Below are 21,210 nucleotides of genomic sequence, written 5' to 3'. Positions count from 1 at the left end.
GAAGCTATCCACTAGAATCGTCTTTCACATTTGGTGAACAGGACTTGTTTTCGTTTCCCTCGACGCAAGGTCTTTCGCCTTTTTGTCGGTGACGCAGCAAAAATAGCGCTTCGTCCGGGACGTACTACGATCCACAATATTCGGACTTAAGCATGCCATCTGGTCCGGACAATGCCAGATCGTTTTGGGACATTGTTTTCATGCAGCGTCGATTCTTGGTTCAAAACGCGAAAAGCGATATGAAAGTTTGTTGCAAGGTACTTATCACGAAATGGATTCTGTAATTAAATGTATATTTTATTGAAGGAAAACGACATTCATTATTTATTACTTTTTGGTGAGAGAATATTTTATATATGAAAAAATGCGGGTTTGAGGGACAAGTAAGATATGTTATCGTTCTCGTGACGACAAGAAAGTTTAATCCCTTAGAAAACATTTTTTCTCAACTCTTTTATATTATTTTATATCATATTAGAACCGTTTGTATCAAAAATTATAAAATTGTACTAATTTTTAGTGCATCGACTATTGTTTTTATTAGCGTCCGAGCCGAAAGTAAGATGGTTCCTTAAAAGTTTTAGATGCTGAACAAACCGAGTCCATTAGGTGGAAGATCTCGCCGAGATTTTTTATCACGGCTACTTGGGTTTCCAAAGTTCCCCACATATGCCCCAGATGTTCCTTAATTGCAGAAGGTCGGCCGCCATATGGGCCGGGGCGGCCGGTAGGAAAACTGCCTCCAACCCTTTGCGAAAGTTTGTTAGCACTGTTTTAAAACTTAAAAAATAAATATTTAACAAAACTCAATTGGAATACAAACCTATTAAATCATGTTGATTATGTACTACTACTAATACTATTTTTTTTTAAAGTTATTACGCGTTCTTCTCAGTTATAAGTACTTTTTTACGAAGCTTTTTAAAGATTATGTTCTTTAGAGGATAACTAGATCGTAACTCCGCGTAAATCAACGGAATGTTGCTGATCCATCCTCACATATGGTCCCAATAAAGCCAAACAGAAGACACAAAAAAGAACTTTCAAGGGCAAAAGATGCTAGTATGTACGTGTAAATACTGAAAGCTTTCAACTCTTCCTTGCCGTAAGCAAAGAAGAATCAAGATTAAAACTTAAATGGAAGACAAGGCGACATTAACGGGAAAATGACATGAACGAGATATCTGAATTTAAACAAACTACACTTTTCACAAATAAGTGGCAACTGGAGAAATCCCCTCGGCCAACAGATTTGTCGGTTGGCCTAGAAGTATCGAGGAAGGAAGGGAACTTGAGAGATGTACTTAGTTCAATCAATAGCTAAAGCAAAATTGAAGACTTAATGGAAGGGCACTGAACACAAACATCACAAGCTTGAAGATGACGCTGACTTGTAAGCCGTACACGACAAATTGCACAACTCACTTACTTCTGGGTTCGAGGACATACTGGAATTAAAGGAATGGTGCGGGTACCTTCGCAAGGAAAGCTGTCACACAGTTGAAAGCCGTGAGAATCGCCTTTACCACATCAACTCCAGTGGCTATAGACAAACAAGGACATTCCAGCCCTCAGCGCATGCAGTTTTTAAACCTAACACTGACTTATTAAATTCCTTTCCTATTATTTATCATTCTTTCAAAAAGGTGGAGTATTCGATATTCCTCCAACTTTACTCATAATACAACTCGTCTAAGCCATCGTGAAGCAAACCTCTAACACTACACATTTACGCTAATAAATACTATTGCGCAGGTTACTAAACACAACAAATAGAGTTAGTTTTGTTTATTATTTATAATTTTCAGAACGTCCTTTAATCAAGGGAGATTTCCGGAAAAATGGACGACTTGCTATGTCCGATATTTAGGAAGGGTGACCGGACACAAATAGAAAACTAGGCCAATCTGCAAGTTATGACCAATTCCTAAGGTTTTAGATGCCATTATCGCTGATCGTCTGTCGTTTGCATTCAATAATGTAATTATTGATGTGCAGCACGTTAACGGTCGATCAATAACGACTAATCGAATGATATATAGAAACTTCGTTGTTAAAGCGTTGGATTCTGGGCGTCAAGTCGATGTCCAAAGCCTTTGAAACGATAAACCATTCGATACTCAATATGACGCTAAAAGCTGCGGGAGTTGATCGGACATTTCTCTCTTGGATAAAATCCATCCTGTTCAAAAGGGCCTTGATAGTCAAATATCAAGGTGCATGCTCAGAAGCCTTTGAATTGGTTCGGAGTCCCCCAAGGTTCGCATACTGGATTTTTATGCTTTTTGATTTTTAACGACGATGTAAAGGTCTTCGACCATCTCGTAGTCACCTTTCATCATCATCAAGAAGAAATTATTTTTTACTAAATATATTGAACGGTCAACACTAACTTAACCTTATATAAGACTTTATTGCGACCACTTTGGATATGTGGAACTGTGAGGTTATCCATCCAACCCTTACAATCAAAAGTCCTCAGACAAATCGTCACAGCTGTTTAACCATTAACCCCTCTATCCACAACGACCTCAACACTCCTTTTGTCAACGAAATATGCGTTTAATCGACGATGGCTTCGAGACCTCCCCTTCTTCCTTAATCCCTCACACTGATTGCCAGCATTTGCTGGTTTTCTCATAGCATGTGTCCTCCAAGTGCAGCGCTGGTATTAGTTTTGGTGCAGTGACCGTATGAAAAAATGTATTATGATCACATTTGTAATATGTACAAATATTTGTACACTCCAAATTAAAAAATGTATATATAAAAAATGGAAGATTTTTAGCTGAGGAAGACGATCGATTCTTCCCGACGTCCAGTTAAATAATTCTGTCCCACGCCCTACTATCGTACGTGAATTTTTTTTTTCTCGTCAGATCCAATTAATTTCTCTTAATCTTAATTACCAGTGCAAGATAATCTGTCGTATCATCCATTGATACTTTTCAAGGGCACATTAGGCCCCTTTAAAAATTCTGTTTGTTGGTTTGCCCCAACGCTATTTGAATACACGGTTCTATTCAGGGTAGTTCTATTTTTACAATCGTCTAATTAGTTTGCACGGTCTACTTTAAACAAAATGCTCCCAAGTTGGAAAATTAATATTGTAATAAACGTCTTTCAGTGTGTAACTGAACGCAGCGGTTGTTATATCAGTTCAAGTAAAGTGTCTGCCGGTTTTTATTTTTTTTTAATTTTATTTTTTTAAATCCGACAAAATGACAAAAAGGGGCGGCGAATTTCACAATCGGCAATGTACCCCGAAGCAATACGGTGGCATTATGAAGATGCTTAGGGCAACCTAAGATTAGATAAGACAAATAATTCACTTATCTCTTCCAAAGAACTCGACGCATTAGTCATCCGCGCGTAGTTATAAATTCTATAAACAAGAAGGAATACAAAAGTCGTTGAACTTTTTACGAAGAACGGAAAATACGTTTTGAAATTGGGTGTTTTTGTCGAAAATTAAAGAAGACAACTCCAAACAAATAAAAATGTCAACAAAATCAATTTACATTTTACACCATGAAACAGATTTTATATATATATTTGTGGTGGTTTTGGCTCTCTTTTGTCGAGGAGAGAGAAAATCTTTTCTTACATTTCTTTAGAATTCATTACATATATAAAACAATAAATAAAACAAGTCTTATTAACAAGGAGACTTGGGATTACCGATTTTAATTAAACCTTTTTGATAATGCTTGATGATGATCTTCGGTCAAAAAGTATTAGACACATGTCAAGAAAAAAATTATCTTTGCTAATTTAAGTCAATTTTTAAAACTAAGATTTTCTGCCTTGGTTGTGCATGTATAAAGGTTATACATCCTTTACTTCTTTTTTTTAACTTAGAATAGAAAAGTTACAAAAACCAAAATACGCTTTCGGTAAAGTAGGCCAAGAAAATTGGGTTTGAGAAAAACAATCCAGGTTTTCTCATCGTCGGGTGTCCGGTGTTCCGGTTGAAAAATTCTTGACATCTCTGGATTTTATCCAAATGCTATTAAAACCGTTGGAAAGGTGAATTTCTCATCTTTCCGTCAATGTCAAGAATGTATAGATTTGATGTCATTATAAGTAAGAAAAATAAGAATGAGAGCAACAAACACTACCTCAAACTTTTTTTCTCCGGTTCTAATTAATTTACGGAAGCCTAGTTTATGCCATTATCAGTTTTGTGTTTTTCGAAAAAAAAATCATAGATATGATTTGTTAAGCGAAAATTTTGAAAGAAAAATTGATTTATTTTCATAAAAAAGAGTATTCAGGGTTTTGGTGAAAAGAATATCAACTTTGTTTCTTGCTAAAAAAAAATTTCAAACCAGTTTGATGCGTCCCTCGGTCATAAATTGTGTATTTCAAAACCTACGATGCCCACTCTATGACTAGCCTGCCAAATACTTTTTTGACGTAGTAGCGGAGACTTTTTGTTTTTTGTTCTTCTTGTAGAAAACTATATTGAAAATTTTTTTTGAATTATTTTGAATTTTTCTCGGCTTCTAGGACCTATTGGCAAGAAGTATGCTGGGCGAAGTACAGCCTCATTGGTTTGTTGATAATTTATGCCCGGTCCAATTAACAAAATTGGGAGAAATCCAAAATTTACAATACAATATACGTATTAGATATATTAAAAGTTACCAAAACCAAAAATAGGCAAAAAAAAATTGTTTTTCAAAATTCAATCGTTTTTCGCACCTTTTACACACACAGCCGTTTAACAAATTTTCATTGCTAACAAAAAATAAACTTTTTCTCAGATGACTAGATATTTTCCCTTTCAGACTGTGTGATGTTTAGATTGAATGACATAAGTTAGAAAAATACGGATTAATTTAGCAAAAATTCCTCAAACGTTTTATTTTTTAACTCTGTTTCGATTTATTTTACGGAGGCTAGTTTGTCCCACTACGTATAATTCTAAGCATCTTAAACCCAGTAAACTCTACTGTAGATCGATGAACTTGTTTTAAAATTATCACCATTTTTATGATTTTCGGAAAAATTCTGAAGGATTTGGAAAGGGAATTTTTTTTTTAGGAGGGGAAATATTCCCAAAATTTGTGTTCAGAGTTTTTGAGGCACAAAAAACGAATATCAGATTTGTTTCTTGATAAAAAATTTTGTTCAACGTACTTTGCTCGGTCACAAATTATGTATATTTAAACAGACAATTCGAATTTGCTCGCCAAGAAGGTTGATGCTTCTGGCTGCTTTAAACAGTCTGCGAAGGAAGTTTTCTCGTCCATGATTATCCTTACCAATTATCATTAATTTCCACAAAGTTAACGTAAACACAGCAAAAGGCAATGCGAAGACTGAAGAACCAGAAGAATGTATAAAGCGAACAACGAGTAGAGAAGAACTAGGATATTAAAGCACTGCTTACTTTCCAAAGGTTAAAATTAATGATCAATTAAATCTGATTTGGTCAAAAAAAATTTCGTATCCCCACAGTCGGGAAGTCTCAGGCTTTATCTTCAAACGTTTACAATTTCTATTCCTATGTACATGGTTTCTAAAAACGTCCAATTAACATTCGGGCTGAAAAAAATAATAACGCTGTTAAATAAGCCGATAAGCTATAATTTTCATCAATTAGTCCTGTTTGTAAGCCATCTAAAAATTCTTTTCCGTTTGTCACCAGATTTCTTCTATTTTTAATACGGCGGTATTCAGGCGCAGATTTTGTCGACGCGATAATTTTAGCGTACAGACGCAAATTTCCATTCATTGGATTCTTCACATTTAATGCAGATTAATGTTTCATCTCTATCATTTTGCAAAAATTATTTTTATTATACTAGTCTTACCTATCATTAAATAATATCAGTGGCCTTAGTACATCATATTTCAGTTATTAATTATATGTTGTTTTAAATAATATGTATTTGTATCCTGTACATTACAGATTGTTTTTAACGGTACTGCACACAGAGGACCAATGCTGGCACTCAGTTTGTTATCGGGTTAAGGCGAGGAAGTCTCGGGGGTCATCGTCGTTTGAGGAGTCATGGAGGTGGGAATTAGTGGACAGGGCTAGAGCAGTATAGTCAGAATGGGTTGAAAGATTGGAGTGAAACATGAGGAAGCGGGAACGAATCAATTATTTAACGTAGGGAATGTTAAGGTCAATGTGGAGAGTGATGTTGGAGACATGGTAAGGAGGTTGGAATATTCTTCTGAGGTCTTTTGATTGGCATTCGTTGGACGTTATCTGGTTTGATGACCCCAGTTCCGCTCTTAATGATGCTTTGTACAGTGTTAGTTTCTTATTTACCGTCATTTCTGATTTAGGCCCTATAAGCCTTCGTAGTTGTCCAAATCATCTATTTATTTCTTGTGTGAGGATTCCAAATTAATCTACTGTCTAAAAATAGCGCTAAGATTTTACTTATGTAGATGTCGGTAGTTCTTTACTTTTAACGTATAGACGTGGGCATGAACGTAATTTGGGTGGAATTGTCCTCGTTCAGTTCCATCTACGTTTTGTACCTCTTCATTGAGGTCAAAGAATTGGAGATGGCTTGGGTAGGATTGGATTTAGGAGATAAAATTGGATCGTCCACTTAATTTGTTAGGACCGGGATTTATCGGCAGATCAGTAGTATAAATGGTATATAAGATATGACCAAAAATGCTCCCTTGTGGGTCGACGTCTTGGATCGATCTTGTGTCATAGAGCTCATGTCATACCTTACTCTGAAGCAACCATAGAACTCATGTCGTACTTTACTCTGAAACAACCATCTGATTTTAGTATATAGTAGAAAGTAGTGAATAGGAACTGCTTTGGTTAAAGAAAACTCCCTGGTGCCACACTCTATCAAATGCTTCGGACATGTATCTAAATCCGAGGACATAGTGTCAGCAACCCTGAATCATATGTTGTAATATAGTCATAATTTAAAAAACAATCTACAGATTCCAACCTGTTGTTTCTTTTTTCTACAATAAATAACAATTTGCTAAAATATGAATCATTGGATTTTTTAAAATAAATTCTTCGTTATAAACGTCGACAAAGTATGTACATTCCATCGCTTTGCGAATATATTTCGTTTACTGGCTTTGTAAAACTTCATGTAACGGGCCACTATTTTTAAACACGTCGAAGCGTGCGGTTGCTCCAGATTGGGGCGCACGAGAAGATCACTGATGAAAGTGAAAATCTTTAACATTTGCTTAACATTTACAATTAATTAGTTTTCATAGTTCACCAAGGATTTTTCCTTCTTCATTCTCAAAATTTTTCTTAATATATTTATTTTCACATTATTCCGCTAAAACACAACAAAGCGGATATAAAGTGTCGTCCGAAGAAGCGGATTATCTGAGGTCTTTTTCCCTTGTTTCGTAAGAGAATAATTGCCGAAGGTGCAATTAATTTGATATAGCGCTAGACATTGGATTGAATAATATAACGTAACTGATTATGTTGTGAACCACTAGCAACAGAAATAGACTGTAAATGATCTTTCCAACGATCTGGATCAAAACCGCAGGACGAACTGCGATAAGACTGATAAAATGTTTCCCAAAAATAAATAATTAATTATTTTTTAAATCAATCGTCTGAAATCACGATCAATTCACAATGTTATAATTTTATATTAGACGTCAGGGATTTGAAAGAAGCTCTTCTTCGACGAGCTGTCGAGGAACGGAGCGGCTGATATACATAATGGAACTTTGATCTTGTTCATTGAAAACTCAATTCGTAGTTTCGTTATTGTTGAGATTATAAGTTTCAATACTGAAAATGAATTTTCACATTTGTTAACCTATTAAATTATTAATTAATTATGTGTGTTTCTTAGTGACTGATTGTTTCATACTTGTTAAATTCTCTCATTGGCTCATTCTTCACCGCTCCTCACGAATTTCACACATTATCAATTAAAGTTTTAACGTCTTAATGAAAGGGATTTGAAATTGGCCTATCCCCGATTTTTTTTTTTTTCAAAATAAAATTATGACATTGAAGGCTGATATTAATTAAATCTGACATAATATCACAATATTATTTACTGTGATTGTGAAATAAGACCAAAATTGACATATAAATCCCTGTATATTTTTGGAAAGCTCAGCATTGTGTAAATTGAAAAAAAAAATCTTTTGCCATCATATGTTACAAAGAACCACACGAAAGATTAATTACTTTTATTATATAAAAATGTACGCATAGCATAAACCCAGCTTATATATTTGCATTAATTGCCGTAATTTGACAGGTATTGACTTATAACATATGTGAAATGTGTGTCCGTTTCTGTTGTTTTAAATATCTAAACTGATGTTGTCGATGTTTTATATGAGGGGTTTATTATAGTTTTAGTGTGTGTGTTTGTATTTGTGTAACATGATGAGCAAACAAAGAATATATTCTAGCCATTAATTTACCTTGATTTTTGGTAAACCCGTAGTGAATAATATAAAAAAGAACAAATTGATTAGGAACGAACACCTACGACTTTCAAGCTGAATACACGACATCAACGCTTGTGCTTTATAAAACCGAAAATAGGTTTCCCAGACAAAAAATAAGATCGGATAGCGAAGCAGCTATTAAAGCATTCGTATGTTAAAAAAAATCACATCAAAATTAGTGAATGGATCCAAAATCTCCAAAACCTAGGGAAACGTAACAACGTGATGATATCTTGGGTACCAGGACACAAGGTGGTAAATAGGCCTTGAACCTATTCTCGGGATAACAAAAACCAACATAGAGTAGTTCCAAGAAAAGGTAAAAGGAGAAGTGGACAAACTCTCCAGATGCTAGACACAGTAAGCTTATGCTAAAACTACCCGCATCAAGACTGACAAACTTACTGCTACAATTAGAGAGGGCTAAACCCAGAGGAGTGGCAATATACCAGTCACTGTATACCACAAGGGCATAATCAATGATGACCCAATTTGTCAGTTATCCATATCATCTTCGAATGCGAGCAATTGCTCAATGTAGACATAAACTGGGATACAAAGAAAACGAATATCGTAGCAACGACAGTCAATGTCTTAGGAGAAGGATCGAGCCAGCTGAATTGACTGAGGAACTAGGAAAGTGCAATAAGCCAGACGGCTTGCTTGGGGAACAAAAACACCGACTTCCTAATATCCATCATCATGCTTTCTGCATTTCCTCATCTTCTGTGGTGGGTCGGTTTTTAGATGGGTTTTTAAATTTAATTAAAAATAAACGCTGAAAATGCCGCGAAGCCGAAACGCTTGTGACCCAAAAATAGCGAGATTACGACCACGACGGTCAGAAACAACTCCCGAAGAAATCACGCAAAAGAATAAATAATTATGCGTTCATCCTCAAAACGAAAAAAAAGTTTAATGGAAGAACAATCAAAACGACTCGTTTCGATTTGTGTAATGGAAGGAACAAGAGCCAATCTGTGCAATCGTGAATTGCTAAGATCCAACTTACATAAGACTGGCACGATATATTCAAATAAATTACGTAGCAGTTTGTAATTTCGATAATAGCACCGATGCAAGAGATTTGCTTAATATTAAAACTTGCGCTGCCTAAGTCTGTACCTCCTAGGAGGGAATCACAACAGTCCAAACTTATAAAGCATTTGTATAGACATTATTATGGAACCATTGGGAAAAACAAGCAAAGACTGGTCATTCTAGGTGGCTGTTTTTCCATATTTTGATAAAACAGATGCAAATTGTCCTGTTCTCAAGTCACTGATATTCCTCTTAATTGGCTTAATTTGAACGCGAATCATGCTGATCTTTAAAGGTCCAATTGACACTAAAAATATACAAATTGAACAGAATCGTTAAGTCTAAAGATGGGTTCATAGACGCTTAGACAGATAGGCTGGCTTTCGGGGAGATTTTCAACCTACGGGCGCGACCCAGCCTTCTTCGGTTACATAACCGTCAAACCTCCGCGCTCCCGATGACTCTGTTTGCACGCCCGCGAATACCTTTTTCATATTTTTCACAATATACTTTTTTATTATAGAAAAACACCACACCTCGGCCTCTTATTATTCTCCCCCTTTATAAACGACCTTCATGATGTCATACACTTCAGTATTCGTAGCTCTAATGTCTTAATTAAATGCTTTCTTTATTCTCAAGATGTAGTCATACTATCTTTTTTTATGAAGCAATTATTTCAATTTAGTTGACATGTCGAATTTTGTTCCGAATTGGCTCGAAGATCCACTAGATTTCTGCAATACGAGGTACTTGACAATTTAAAAGATTTTTTTTAGCTTAAACTATATTAATCGAATGATGTGTCCCCTTGTAATGTATGGTGGTTCTTCAAGCTTAAGTGCGAGCTGATCTACCCTAATTTCTCTCCGTGAGAGTTGATTGCAGTTCACTGTGTAACTCCTCAGCAAGGGAAGACCTCACTCATTCACCTTTCATTTTCTTGCTGAGTTTTGGATTCCCATTTCCCCGGCCAACACTTTCAACAGTTTTACAATCAATGCTTTATCAAGAACTTTTTATTTATCTTGTATTTTCTTTGTGTAAATAAAGTTTTTTCTTTCTTCATTCATTATAGAAAAACAGCCCTAAAGCCACCGTGCATACAACGACAAACAAATTAAGTCAGGGTCGTCCAAAAGGCTCTTGCGTGTCAGAGCACGATGCCCCCCCCCCCCGAGAGCCTGAGCCGGAAACGAGGAATCGTCCTTACCCGATTAAGAATAGGGCATACGCTGTTGACACACGGTCAGCCCGCCCACGTGCCCCTTATGCAGGGAACTTTGCTCGATGTGTCCCACATAATTGAAACTTGTCATACCTTGGCTCCTTACAAAGAGCGTGTAGCCGGGCATAGTAGCGACTTTTTGGGTGCCCTGTTTCGCTTTTAAGAGGACGTGGGTTTTTTATTGTATGTACACCTGTTTTATATGTTTTATAGTAATGTGTTTTGTTTGAGTGCGTGTATTTATTAGTATGTGATGAGGGGCTGATTGTGAAATATAGCGTCACCATCGCTCATCCAGCGCTCTCTCTATCTCTCTCTGTCGGAATAGATATAAAAGTGCCCCATCGACCCAAATTTAGATTGTGCGTAAGTCGAAGGAGGAATATCGAGTACTCCATCGACTATTCAGAATGAATGCATTGTATATAGGTGTGAATATATTTATTTGTGCGAATGTATTATAGAAATTAGTTATTTTATGCTAGATTACATTTTTCATGTGTTGAGGGCTGAAATGACAATAGGTGTCGAAAGCCCCCTTTTTGAAGCGTAATCCCGTTGGTTGGGAAGTGACGATGTCTCGGGCATCTGGCTTAAAGGAGATACTAGCGACCCAGCCGCATAACAAGGTAGGTGAACTCCCCTGAGATATAGACCCTAGGGGTCAGCACGTCCGGGAGTAACAACCCTCGGGGTGAAAGTTCGACAAATAAATTAAGGGACCGCAGTGGCCGAGTGTTTAGGGCGTCCGACTTCTGCCACCGTTAATGATTCTGGGTTCGAATCCCAGCACAGCCCGTGAAATTTCAGTTAATAATGTGAAAATATTATACGAGATCGAGATTATAAGTATCAGGCTGAGGTCATCAGCATGAACAAAACACTCGTTTTATGCCAAGCTTTCGTTGATGTATTTCAATATCATCAAGGCCTGATCAAAAAGAGAAATATATAAAAACTGAATTACAGTAGTAATATGTAAAATGTAAAGTGGTTTGAATCCTCGTCTGCGACACCCAACGGTATGAATAGTACGTTAAGCCTGTATGACCAGAATTTACTCTACTGTTAGTTCACTGGAATACTGGAATACAAAAAAAAAAAAAACATTTTTAAAGACTTCCGACTGTGCCAGGACAGACCGAGGTAATTGTAAAGCACTGTTCACTCTTAATTCTTTTTAATTACAGGGACTCTCATTTAAAATTACAAAGTAAGTGTCATTTCCCAGCTAGATGAGGAAGTTATGTTAAAATCAGTTACCATCACGCGATTCCTCGCCAAAATTATCTTCGGGTTTGTATGAGACCATTTTTTGCTAACTTTAATCATTTCCGAATTAAATGGGGGGACTAAAGAAGATGATAAATCTTGTAAATTTTAGTAAATTTTAAATATTGGCATAAATGACTTCTACATCACTTGGACAAAATGATTGTAAATTCGTTGACAACCAACAAGGTGGAAACTGCCGTCACTAATGGTAATGAAATCTGCCAGTTTTCAAATTCCACCACTTTGGAAACGACTTTAGGGCAAAGTGTTACGGATATTCTTTTATCGTAACTTTTTATTTTGCACTTTGATAACGGGCAATGAGAAGAAAAGTATAACCTACACTGATGATAGGTCTGGCTCTTCAGATTTAACTAACAAATCTAGGAAACATGAAAGCTCAGCCTCAAAGTTGAAGGTCAAAAATGTTACAGAAAATTGAAATATTGTATTACCACAATTGTGTTTTATGCGAAAAAAGAAAATCGCATGTCCTTAATTGATTATAACAACATTCATAGTTATTTTGCTGAGGTTTTGTCAGAGATTGTAAGAGCAGAGTAGTACTAATTTCACAATTATTTTAGTTTACAATTTTACAATGTTAGAAGCATCGCCGATATTTCACTCACGCACACTCTGGATCGAGGTTTTGAACAAAAAAGGCAAATTCAGATGTCACTGCAAAGCTTTCGACTTATTTAAAGGCCATCATCAGGGCCTATATTAATTTCACATTATGAAAAACAATTGTTAAATCAATTGTACAAATATGTTTTTCGTTTGTTTGTTTGTTAGGTTTGTATGTTGTGTGTTACTATCACAAAGAAATTAATTGGCCACCGTTATCGTTAGAGCAAACAAACTAACTTTAAATTACTGGGAGCGTATATTTACAAGAAAAGTGTCACAACTCAAAAAACAGTCGTTTTTTTAGGGGTAGTAAAGCTGGATTTTTTAAAGTTCTGTGTTTTCGTGTAAGTCTTGACACCCGAAAGACAATATTGATAGATCATGAAAATTTTTATTGCCAACAACCGTAATGGCGTGTACTTAATACTTAAATAAAAAAGAAAAAATTGCATCTGTATCTCCTATAAAATTTTATTTTGTTGGGTTGTCACTTTTCTTGCCGGTTTGCGATATTAAGATATGTAAATATTATAATATTATGTTGATCAACGCTTTCGGTTTTAACTTTTCCTTTTGAGATCAGATTAAAAAGCTCATTAGATGAAGTTAACGCACTTAATCATACCAAGCCTTTTATTCTCCTGTTGATGATTTTATACAATTGTTTGTTGGCATATTGGACACATGTGACAAAAAACTGGCCAATTATCAATGTTACTAACTTATTAATTTTTATTTAATTATAGTATAGGTATAAACTTAGGGGACCTTAAATTTCAATTTATCGCTAAATGACGATGTTCTGATATAAAAGAAATCTTAATATCTGTTTGTTAGGCTTTGACGAAGGTAAAATTTCATCTGATGAGCTTTTTAACGCCCTTCAATAAATATACTAATACAAATAGTATGAAAGAAAATGCTTATTACTGAAAGCTAGTAGTTAGATCCTTTATAAAACTTGCACACCCTCAAATATGAAAATAAAAATTAGGTATTTATAATAATTTAATAGTACAGGTTTTTCTATCTTGGTTTATTTTTCCCTAAGAAATATTTTACTTTCCTGCAGACGTATTAATTCCATGTTGTAAATATTTTTTTATATATTGGTACATATCACATATAATGATTATATGGCTTATTTATATTTCATATATTTGCAGTTGAAAATGTAAAATTATAAATCCCTGGCCATTCATTTGTATTATTTGTATTATTTTTTAGCTAGAACTTTAGATATTATCAACATTAATTTTTGTACTATAACTCTAAATAAACTGCTCAAAAATGCATAAGGATATTGCCAATTTTGTAGTATTTACTTTCCCTAGCATTTGTATTACTATTTTAATTAAAAGGTATTAAAAATTATTGTTTTTTACTGAAGGAAAATTTAATTAAGGGATTTTGAAAATTAACAAAATAAAAGGTTTTAATTCTATAATTTTGTTTATTGGACACAATAAGTTTTTAAACAGTTAATACCGTGTATAATGTCTTCTGTTAGCTAAAACCTCTGTGCATCTGTTAGGCATACTGTTAATAAGGTTGTCACTAATTTTATAAGGAATTTCACTAGATGTTACAACGCCGCACTCAGCAGTTGCAGGTCAACTGGCTGCGGATGGTGATCGAAAAGCCTTTTCTGCAACGCATCCCACATGTGCTTAATGGGATTGAGGTCTGGAGACAATGGGGGAAAGGCCAGATGGGAAATTCTCAGGTTTTCTAAACATTGATGAACAACTCTGCCTCTATGAGGTCTGATATTGTCATCCAGAAATTGATGGGAGGGCCAACTTTCCACAAACGATTACGAATCGTTAGTGTTGGTATGTCTTGCCAAAACATCTAGTACTTCATTTAGGATCTGGCGGGCACTATGGAAAAGCAATGACAATATTTATCTCCTCCCTTAGCGTCGTAATCCTCTGAGATCCACTACCAGACCTCCCATAGGCACTTCCGCTTGGCTAAAGGCCCCGGAGACCTCGCTCTAAGAAACGCCAACCGCCTCGGCGATGTCCACTTGCTGGTGACAATAATATTGTGAACTTCTGGTTCAAAATGATGTCTTTCCGTGGTTAAAGAGAATACAACTTGATTAAAATGGAGAAAAGACGAGAAAAGGTGTTTGTTTATGTTGTAAATATGAGTAATCTTCATGTTTACTATTTATTTATTTATTTTTTTTTTAAACAGGGGCATCCGACAGCTTGGTCATTTCAGCACTAGCGAAATACCGCTACACACTCGATACACCATCACATCAATAAACACATCCATACCTGTATACATTGATCGCAGTATGAACTGTTTGGTAGATGGAGTACTCGATATTCCTCCATCTACCTGTTCACTGCAGTAAACTATTCTAATTTGGGGTCGATGGGGTACTTTAAAAGTTTTCCGCCGTAGACCCAAGTCACGCACGCAACATGAGGGACGATGGAGGTGCTACGTCACCATCAGCCCGTCTCCATTCACACCAACATATATTGATTACACTCATTCTGTTTGGTAGATGGAGTACTCGACATTCCTCCATCTACCTGTTTCCTAAAATAAACTAATCTAAATTGGGATCAATGGGGTATTTTTATAAAATTTCCGCCATCGGTCCAAGTCTTACACACAACCTGAGAGGCGATGGGGAGGCTACTTCGCCATCAGCCCCTCCCTATTCACACCAATAAATACATTCACTCATACAAGTCACAGAAACACGAAACACATTTTGAAGGCTATATATAATAAAGAATTCCCAATTCCCTTAAAAAGCGGAACAGGGGACCCTGAAACTCGCTACCGTGTTCGAGAATTCTTAGATCCGGCGGCATGCCTACACACTCTCTGTACGGAGCCAAGGCGTCAAAATTGGAACGATACAGAGAAGATTAGCATGTTTACTATTCTTAAGTAAATCCGTTATTAAAAATTAGGATTAATATTTGTTTGATTTTGGTTTGTATTTCCTATTTTGTTTTATTCGATTAACGAGAATATATCGAATTTAATTAAAATTAATAGAATAAGAATAAATTACAAATATCCCTGTTCAGTTTTGAGCATTTATATTCATCACAATTTCCGCCAAGTTTATCATATTTTAATCAATGAAGATTTGTGCAGCATGATATGAAAGTTGTACAATGGAAAATCCTCAGTTTTATGTTTGAAAGGACATCCAGAAATATCTCCTTTTTTCAAATTTGCCCTATCTCTCTCGACTCTTGTTCAAATTTGACTCTACCTAGATTCACGGCTTTCATAACCGCATTTTCAAACGATACTGTGAGGGAAAACACGATTTTTTTGAAAAGTTTTTCTCTGAATGGGCTGGTCTCGCACAGGAACCGGCTACGTCCCACAGTGAACTATACATCATTAGTATTTGTTCCGTTGTGGTTAGCATAAATTGGTATGATTTTTTTAAGGGTTGTTTTTTATGATATTTTAAAAGCAATGTCTTGGATTAAATGAAATATTTTTTTCTGTGTCCAAGGCTTGTCACGAAAAATCCAAACAACTTCACATCAAAAAGTGCACTGGGACATCGCATCCTCCGGGTGCAAAAATCTGCGCATTCTCTTGAAAACGGGCGTACGATCCAAACACAGGTCAATGTAAGGTTCAACAATTCAATGAAAATTTCATTTTTCTTAGAAGTGAGACCGTGGGGCTCATCCGTCGAACGCGTAAACCCAGCTTTCTCGGATCGAGTCGCAGGTAAAAAAAAACCCGGACATATACGCACGATTAACTCAGGTCCAGTGTGAGAGCTGCCTAAAATTCAAGCAAAACGAATTGCGACTTGGTCTGAAATGTTCTGAAATTATTCGCATACGTTTCTGAGTCCGAGACTCGGCGGCAACGGATCAACACGTTTGAAAAATGTCAACTTGCATCACCGACACGGTTCTTGATTGAGCACACAAGAGACACAGATAAATAGTAATACATATGGATCTTTGACGTGTAAACACCCGGGGTATAGACATATTTCAACGTGGCCCAAATGTACTTTGAGTTCCACATAAATAAAGTTAATAATAATAAAGTTAGGAGATACATACTCCAGGTATGGATATTATTGGTAACAAAGCAATACGCTAAAGTTCACAGTTTTTAACCAAGAACATAATAATATACAAAAATTAGAAAAGTTTTTATGATCAATGCTTAATCCGATAGTCAGTGGGTCGGATCGGCAGAGGCTCCTACTTATCAAGTGGTGGATGGATGGTCCTCGGAGGATCTGAATCGTAAAAGTTCCCCATTAATTTACACGATGCGAAAATCAAACTCGGACGCTTACTTTATGTATTGCAAGTAGAGTCCGTCCAGCATATAGTGATAAATTGCTCGATGTGCCCCACTTATCTTTGGCTCCATATAGAGAGCGTGTAGGAATGCCAGCCGATTTATTTTGATGATCTGTCGCGATTTGTGGAGGAAACAGGGCTGTTTTACGTATATAAATACTGGTACATAATATGTTCGTTTTGCCTAATGTACTGGACTTTAGAAAACAACTGAAATGTACTGATAGATGCGACACACGAATACTTCGGACCTTCTCAAAAATACTTGTACATATTTCGTATTGTGTTCCCTTTCGTGTATATTGAGAGTGAATGCATTTATTAGCGTGATTGTGCAGTTTGAGAGAGCCGATAGAAGTTATAGTATGTGTAAGGGGTGATGGAGGAATACCCAGTACTCCACCTACAAACCAGGAGATGAAGTGACAAAGCTGTTGACAGGACCTGAAGCTTAACATCACTGGCGTCAAGTCATAAGCTCAATTCTGTACATGTGCGGATTTATATATTATATCAATCAATAGTCAAATTCATTGATAAAAGTGGGCAGCATTTATTCCATGGAGGACACTCCTTATAGAGAGCGTGCAGGAAGATACACCTGATATGGGAATTGTACTTAAGTATTTGTGCGACCTGTTCCGATTTGTGGAAGAAACAGGGCTGTTTCATGTACATAAATACTTAGTAGGTATCTCGCTTTGTGTTCCCTTTGGTATATATTGAGAGTAAATGTATTTATTAGCGTGAATAGTCTATTGGTAACTTCAGTTGCGGATGTCAAGTCGATTCTATACTTGTATGCATATCTACGCGGATTTGAGCTTATTAAATCAATCAATCGATAGTCAAATTTTTGATCAAAGTCATTGGTAAAATAGGCAACTTTTTCATGGCCTCATTCACTTTTTTTGTACATTATTTAATAACCGAGAATTTTTCCTTCCAAAAATTAATATTAGCGTTTATAAAAATATCAAAAAGCTATTTTTAGACAAAGGTCAGCAAGAAAAATCATTTTCCCAGTGCGGAATGCAAATAATGAACAAAACAATGAGAATTCAAAGATTTTTAATTCATGATGATGGGGACGAGGAAGACGGTGTTTCCCAGACACTGCAGCCTACTGGCTTATTGTACTTTTCCTAATTCCTTAGTTCAGTACAATCGATCCTTCTCCTGAAAAGTATTAGGCCATTGACCGTCGTTGTTACAATTCCTTTCCTTGTGTTTTCTTTGTATCCCAGGTTATGTCCCCTTTGAGCGGTTGCTTCGAAGATGATATGGATTGTTGTTTTTTCCTCCGCATTGCATAACCTACAAATGGGGTCACCTCTGAATATATCCATGTGTAGATGTTTTCTGAGATGCCAGTGACTCGTAGTCCTCCTCTTAGTTTAGCCATCTGCTAACTGTAGCAGTGAGTTTACCAGTCGTGTGAATTTTGTTTTAGCATATGTTTACTTAGGCTAACAACTCTATGAGTTTATCCACTTCTATCAATTTGTATTTTTGGGATCCATTCTGTGATTGAGAATTCTGTGTTTTTGTTATCCCAAGAATAGATTCATGTCCTAAATAAGACCTTGCAGATCCTCCTCGGGCCAGTGTGTCTGCCTTTTCGTTACACAAAATTCCCTTGTGTCCTGCTACCCAAGATAGAATAAGGTTATTTATTGTGTTTCACCAGGTTTTGGGTCATACAGGGACTAATTTTGATGTGATTCTTTTATATGCTAGGGTTAATAGCAGCTTGGCTATCCAATACCATGAGGTTTTTGTCACTGTCATCTCTTTTAAGATTTTGTCCTTACACAATATACTATATATTATATATAAATATAATATATAGTGCCTTCACAAGCATGTTTTTCAGCTTGAAAGACCGAGGTGTTCTTCCCAATGAGTTTGATTGCACATATTCTGGGCAGATTTACAGAAAAAGGCCTGATCCTATTCCTTCATTTATTTTGGAGCCATCTGTGTACCATATCATTGTACGTGATGTCCTAAAGACTTCTCATTTTTAATGTGTTGAGACTTCATAGGATGTTAGTCTTGGTTTTATTTATGAACTTACGATCCTATTATTCAGAAATCGTGAGATGCGGTCTGGTGTGAAGTAGGTTTCAGAAAAGCATTTTCTTTATTGTGCAAACGTTTCGATCTTTATTGAGATCATCTTCAGGGCTCAAAGTGTTTCTCGCAAGAATGGCACAATTACACAGAAGACAAACACTTTGAGCCTGAAGATGATCTCAATAAAGATCGAAACGTTGGCACGATAAAGAAAATGTTTTTCTGAAACCTACATCACACCAGAACGCATCTCACGATTTCTGAATAATTATCGATTAACGGTCACTAATCACTACACATTACGATCCTATGTTTGTAGGTTGAACAGAACAAAATGAAATTGTTTGGAAAATTTGTTTGTACAGCTTCTTTCCACTTGGGTTGAGGTCAATCGAATCACTTCCAACAAGAAAACAAAAGAGCTTAAAAGGGTCAGCTTACAAGCCTGCATATGTGTACAAATCTGTATAATTCATTCAATCACAAAAGCATTCCATAACAAATATTCTTTCCCTATTTACCTTTAATGTACAACAGTCGAATTATTTTCAATGGTGTTCTTACCACTGATGAGTTTCATAATCACAGTTGATTGTAGAATTAAATTGGTTTATTAGGATCGGAAAAATATCCTATCTTTTATTAACATATTTCACGGTGTTTGTACAAGTTTCGAAGCCGATTTCGTACTTTTTATGTATTTTTATCGCGCCTTTCTGGCACCTGAATGATTATTATTGAACGTTTCGAAAGTACGTCGATTTTCGTCGGGTTTTCTTATTTGGAACCAGTTATTAAAAATCCGCAATTTAAACGTGCGCCATCAAACTTTTTCGATTCGTAGCATTACGCCCGTCAAAATCACCGAAGGTTCACAGAGAAAAGCAAACGACAAGTTCTCCACGGAAAGAAAAAAAAAAGATCTCTATGAAAAACGTGAAGGGAGTCGAATAATGAAAAAGGGTGGTAAATTAAGTCAAGAAATTGTAAACTTATAACATTTAATAATAACGTGATGCAATTTGTAAAAACCGGACAGGGCAAAATTCTGTATATCCTGCCTTTCGGTAGGGTTAGGGGTTTAAATCCATCTCTTTCCTGTTGTTGCTAGTTAGTAAAGAGATAATTCCTTCTTTCTGTTGACTCGAAAACGCTGAAGGTTTCACGAGGGTCAGGTAGTCGGGTACATCATTGTGGTCTAACGTGCCTCTCCAGGTAGCCTCTCTACGCTGGCCAACATAATTCTAACAAGATAATCTGTGTGAAATAAGAAAAATAAGACAGTTGAGGAGGAGACACGGGTAACCAGAAAGCCAAACCGGCGGCGGGACAAGAAAACCCGACGAGGGCCATAGCCGAGATGCACAAGAATCCGGAAAAATCCAGTCAGAGGTGGTAAAGAGTGTTTAACAGAGAAACGACCTCTTAAATCTATTCCAAATCCCGACAGACTAAGTAATTTTGAATAAAAAACAAATCGACTTACTAGAACTTTGTTCTTCTTCATTGTGGATTTGTCGGACGAATCCGTTGTCCAGGCTGGCGATTCTTCCAAGTCAGGAACTTGCTGCATTACACTACTTCTCACTATCACTCGAGTGTATAAATTAAAACAAAACAAAAAAAGAAAAAAAATCAACTCTTTTTGCTGTAGGTGTTCCGTAGGATTTCGGATCCGGTGCACGGTCGGTTAGCACAACAAGGCGAGCACACAATCAAACTAAGGGTCACAGGATCTTCTCCTGGGGACTGTCCGACCAAATGGTCAACTGGGTACGGAGCAGCGTCCGGGCTCCTCACTGACACCAAAGAAAATTATGAATGGGGATACAGGGTTCTGTAATGAATGGATGAGGTCGGAGTAGGACTACTATTTTTGTGGAGGGGGCCCGGATCCCCCACCAATCTTCGACTAAGTCTGAACGGCTAGGTATCCAGGGGTACAGTCGGATCTCGATAAAAATGGAACAACCCACTTTCAAAAAAGACCAAAAAACAGAGCCGACCTTTTTTAACTCTACACATCAAACATTTATCTCCCCGACTTCTCTTCCTTTTTCAAAACGAGTTGAGCCTATGTCGCTTTTGACGCTTGTCTTCTTCTTTTGCACCTCCTCACTCGGCCGAGGAGACTTCATCGCTTCCAGAATTCCAGCCGTTTAAATCAGTCGGAGATTCCTTCGA

General features: G+C 36.4%; 1 protein-coding gene across 1 annotated transcript in view; it reads right to left on the bottom strand.

Annotated features, from left to right (window-relative positions):
* The window catches only part of LOC106668935 (protein C-ets-1), a 231,794-nt gene extending 210,912 nt beyond the window's left edge, over positions 1–20,882 (bottom strand). The window contains exon 1 of the mRNA XM_014398137.2: positions 20,513–20,882. Coding sequence (XP_014253623.1) covers positions 20,513–20,599 — 87 coding nt within the window. The 5' untranslated portion in view covers positions 20,600–20,882. The remainder of the gene's footprint in view (positions 1–20,512) is intronic.
* Positions 20,883–21,210: the final 328 nt, after the last annotated feature.

The sequence above is a fragment of the Cimex lectularius genome, unplaced genomic scaffold (genome assembly GCF_000648675.2).
Source record: "Cimex lectularius strain Harlan isolate CLEC.00 unplaced genomic scaffold, Clec_2.1 scaffold29, whole genome shotgun sequence".
Lineage (NCBI taxonomy): Eukaryota > Metazoa > Arthropoda > Insecta > Hemiptera > Cimicidae > Cimex > Cimex lectularius.
Note: the sequence above shows the minus strand (reverse complement) of the source record. Positions and strands in the feature narration are given on the sequence as shown.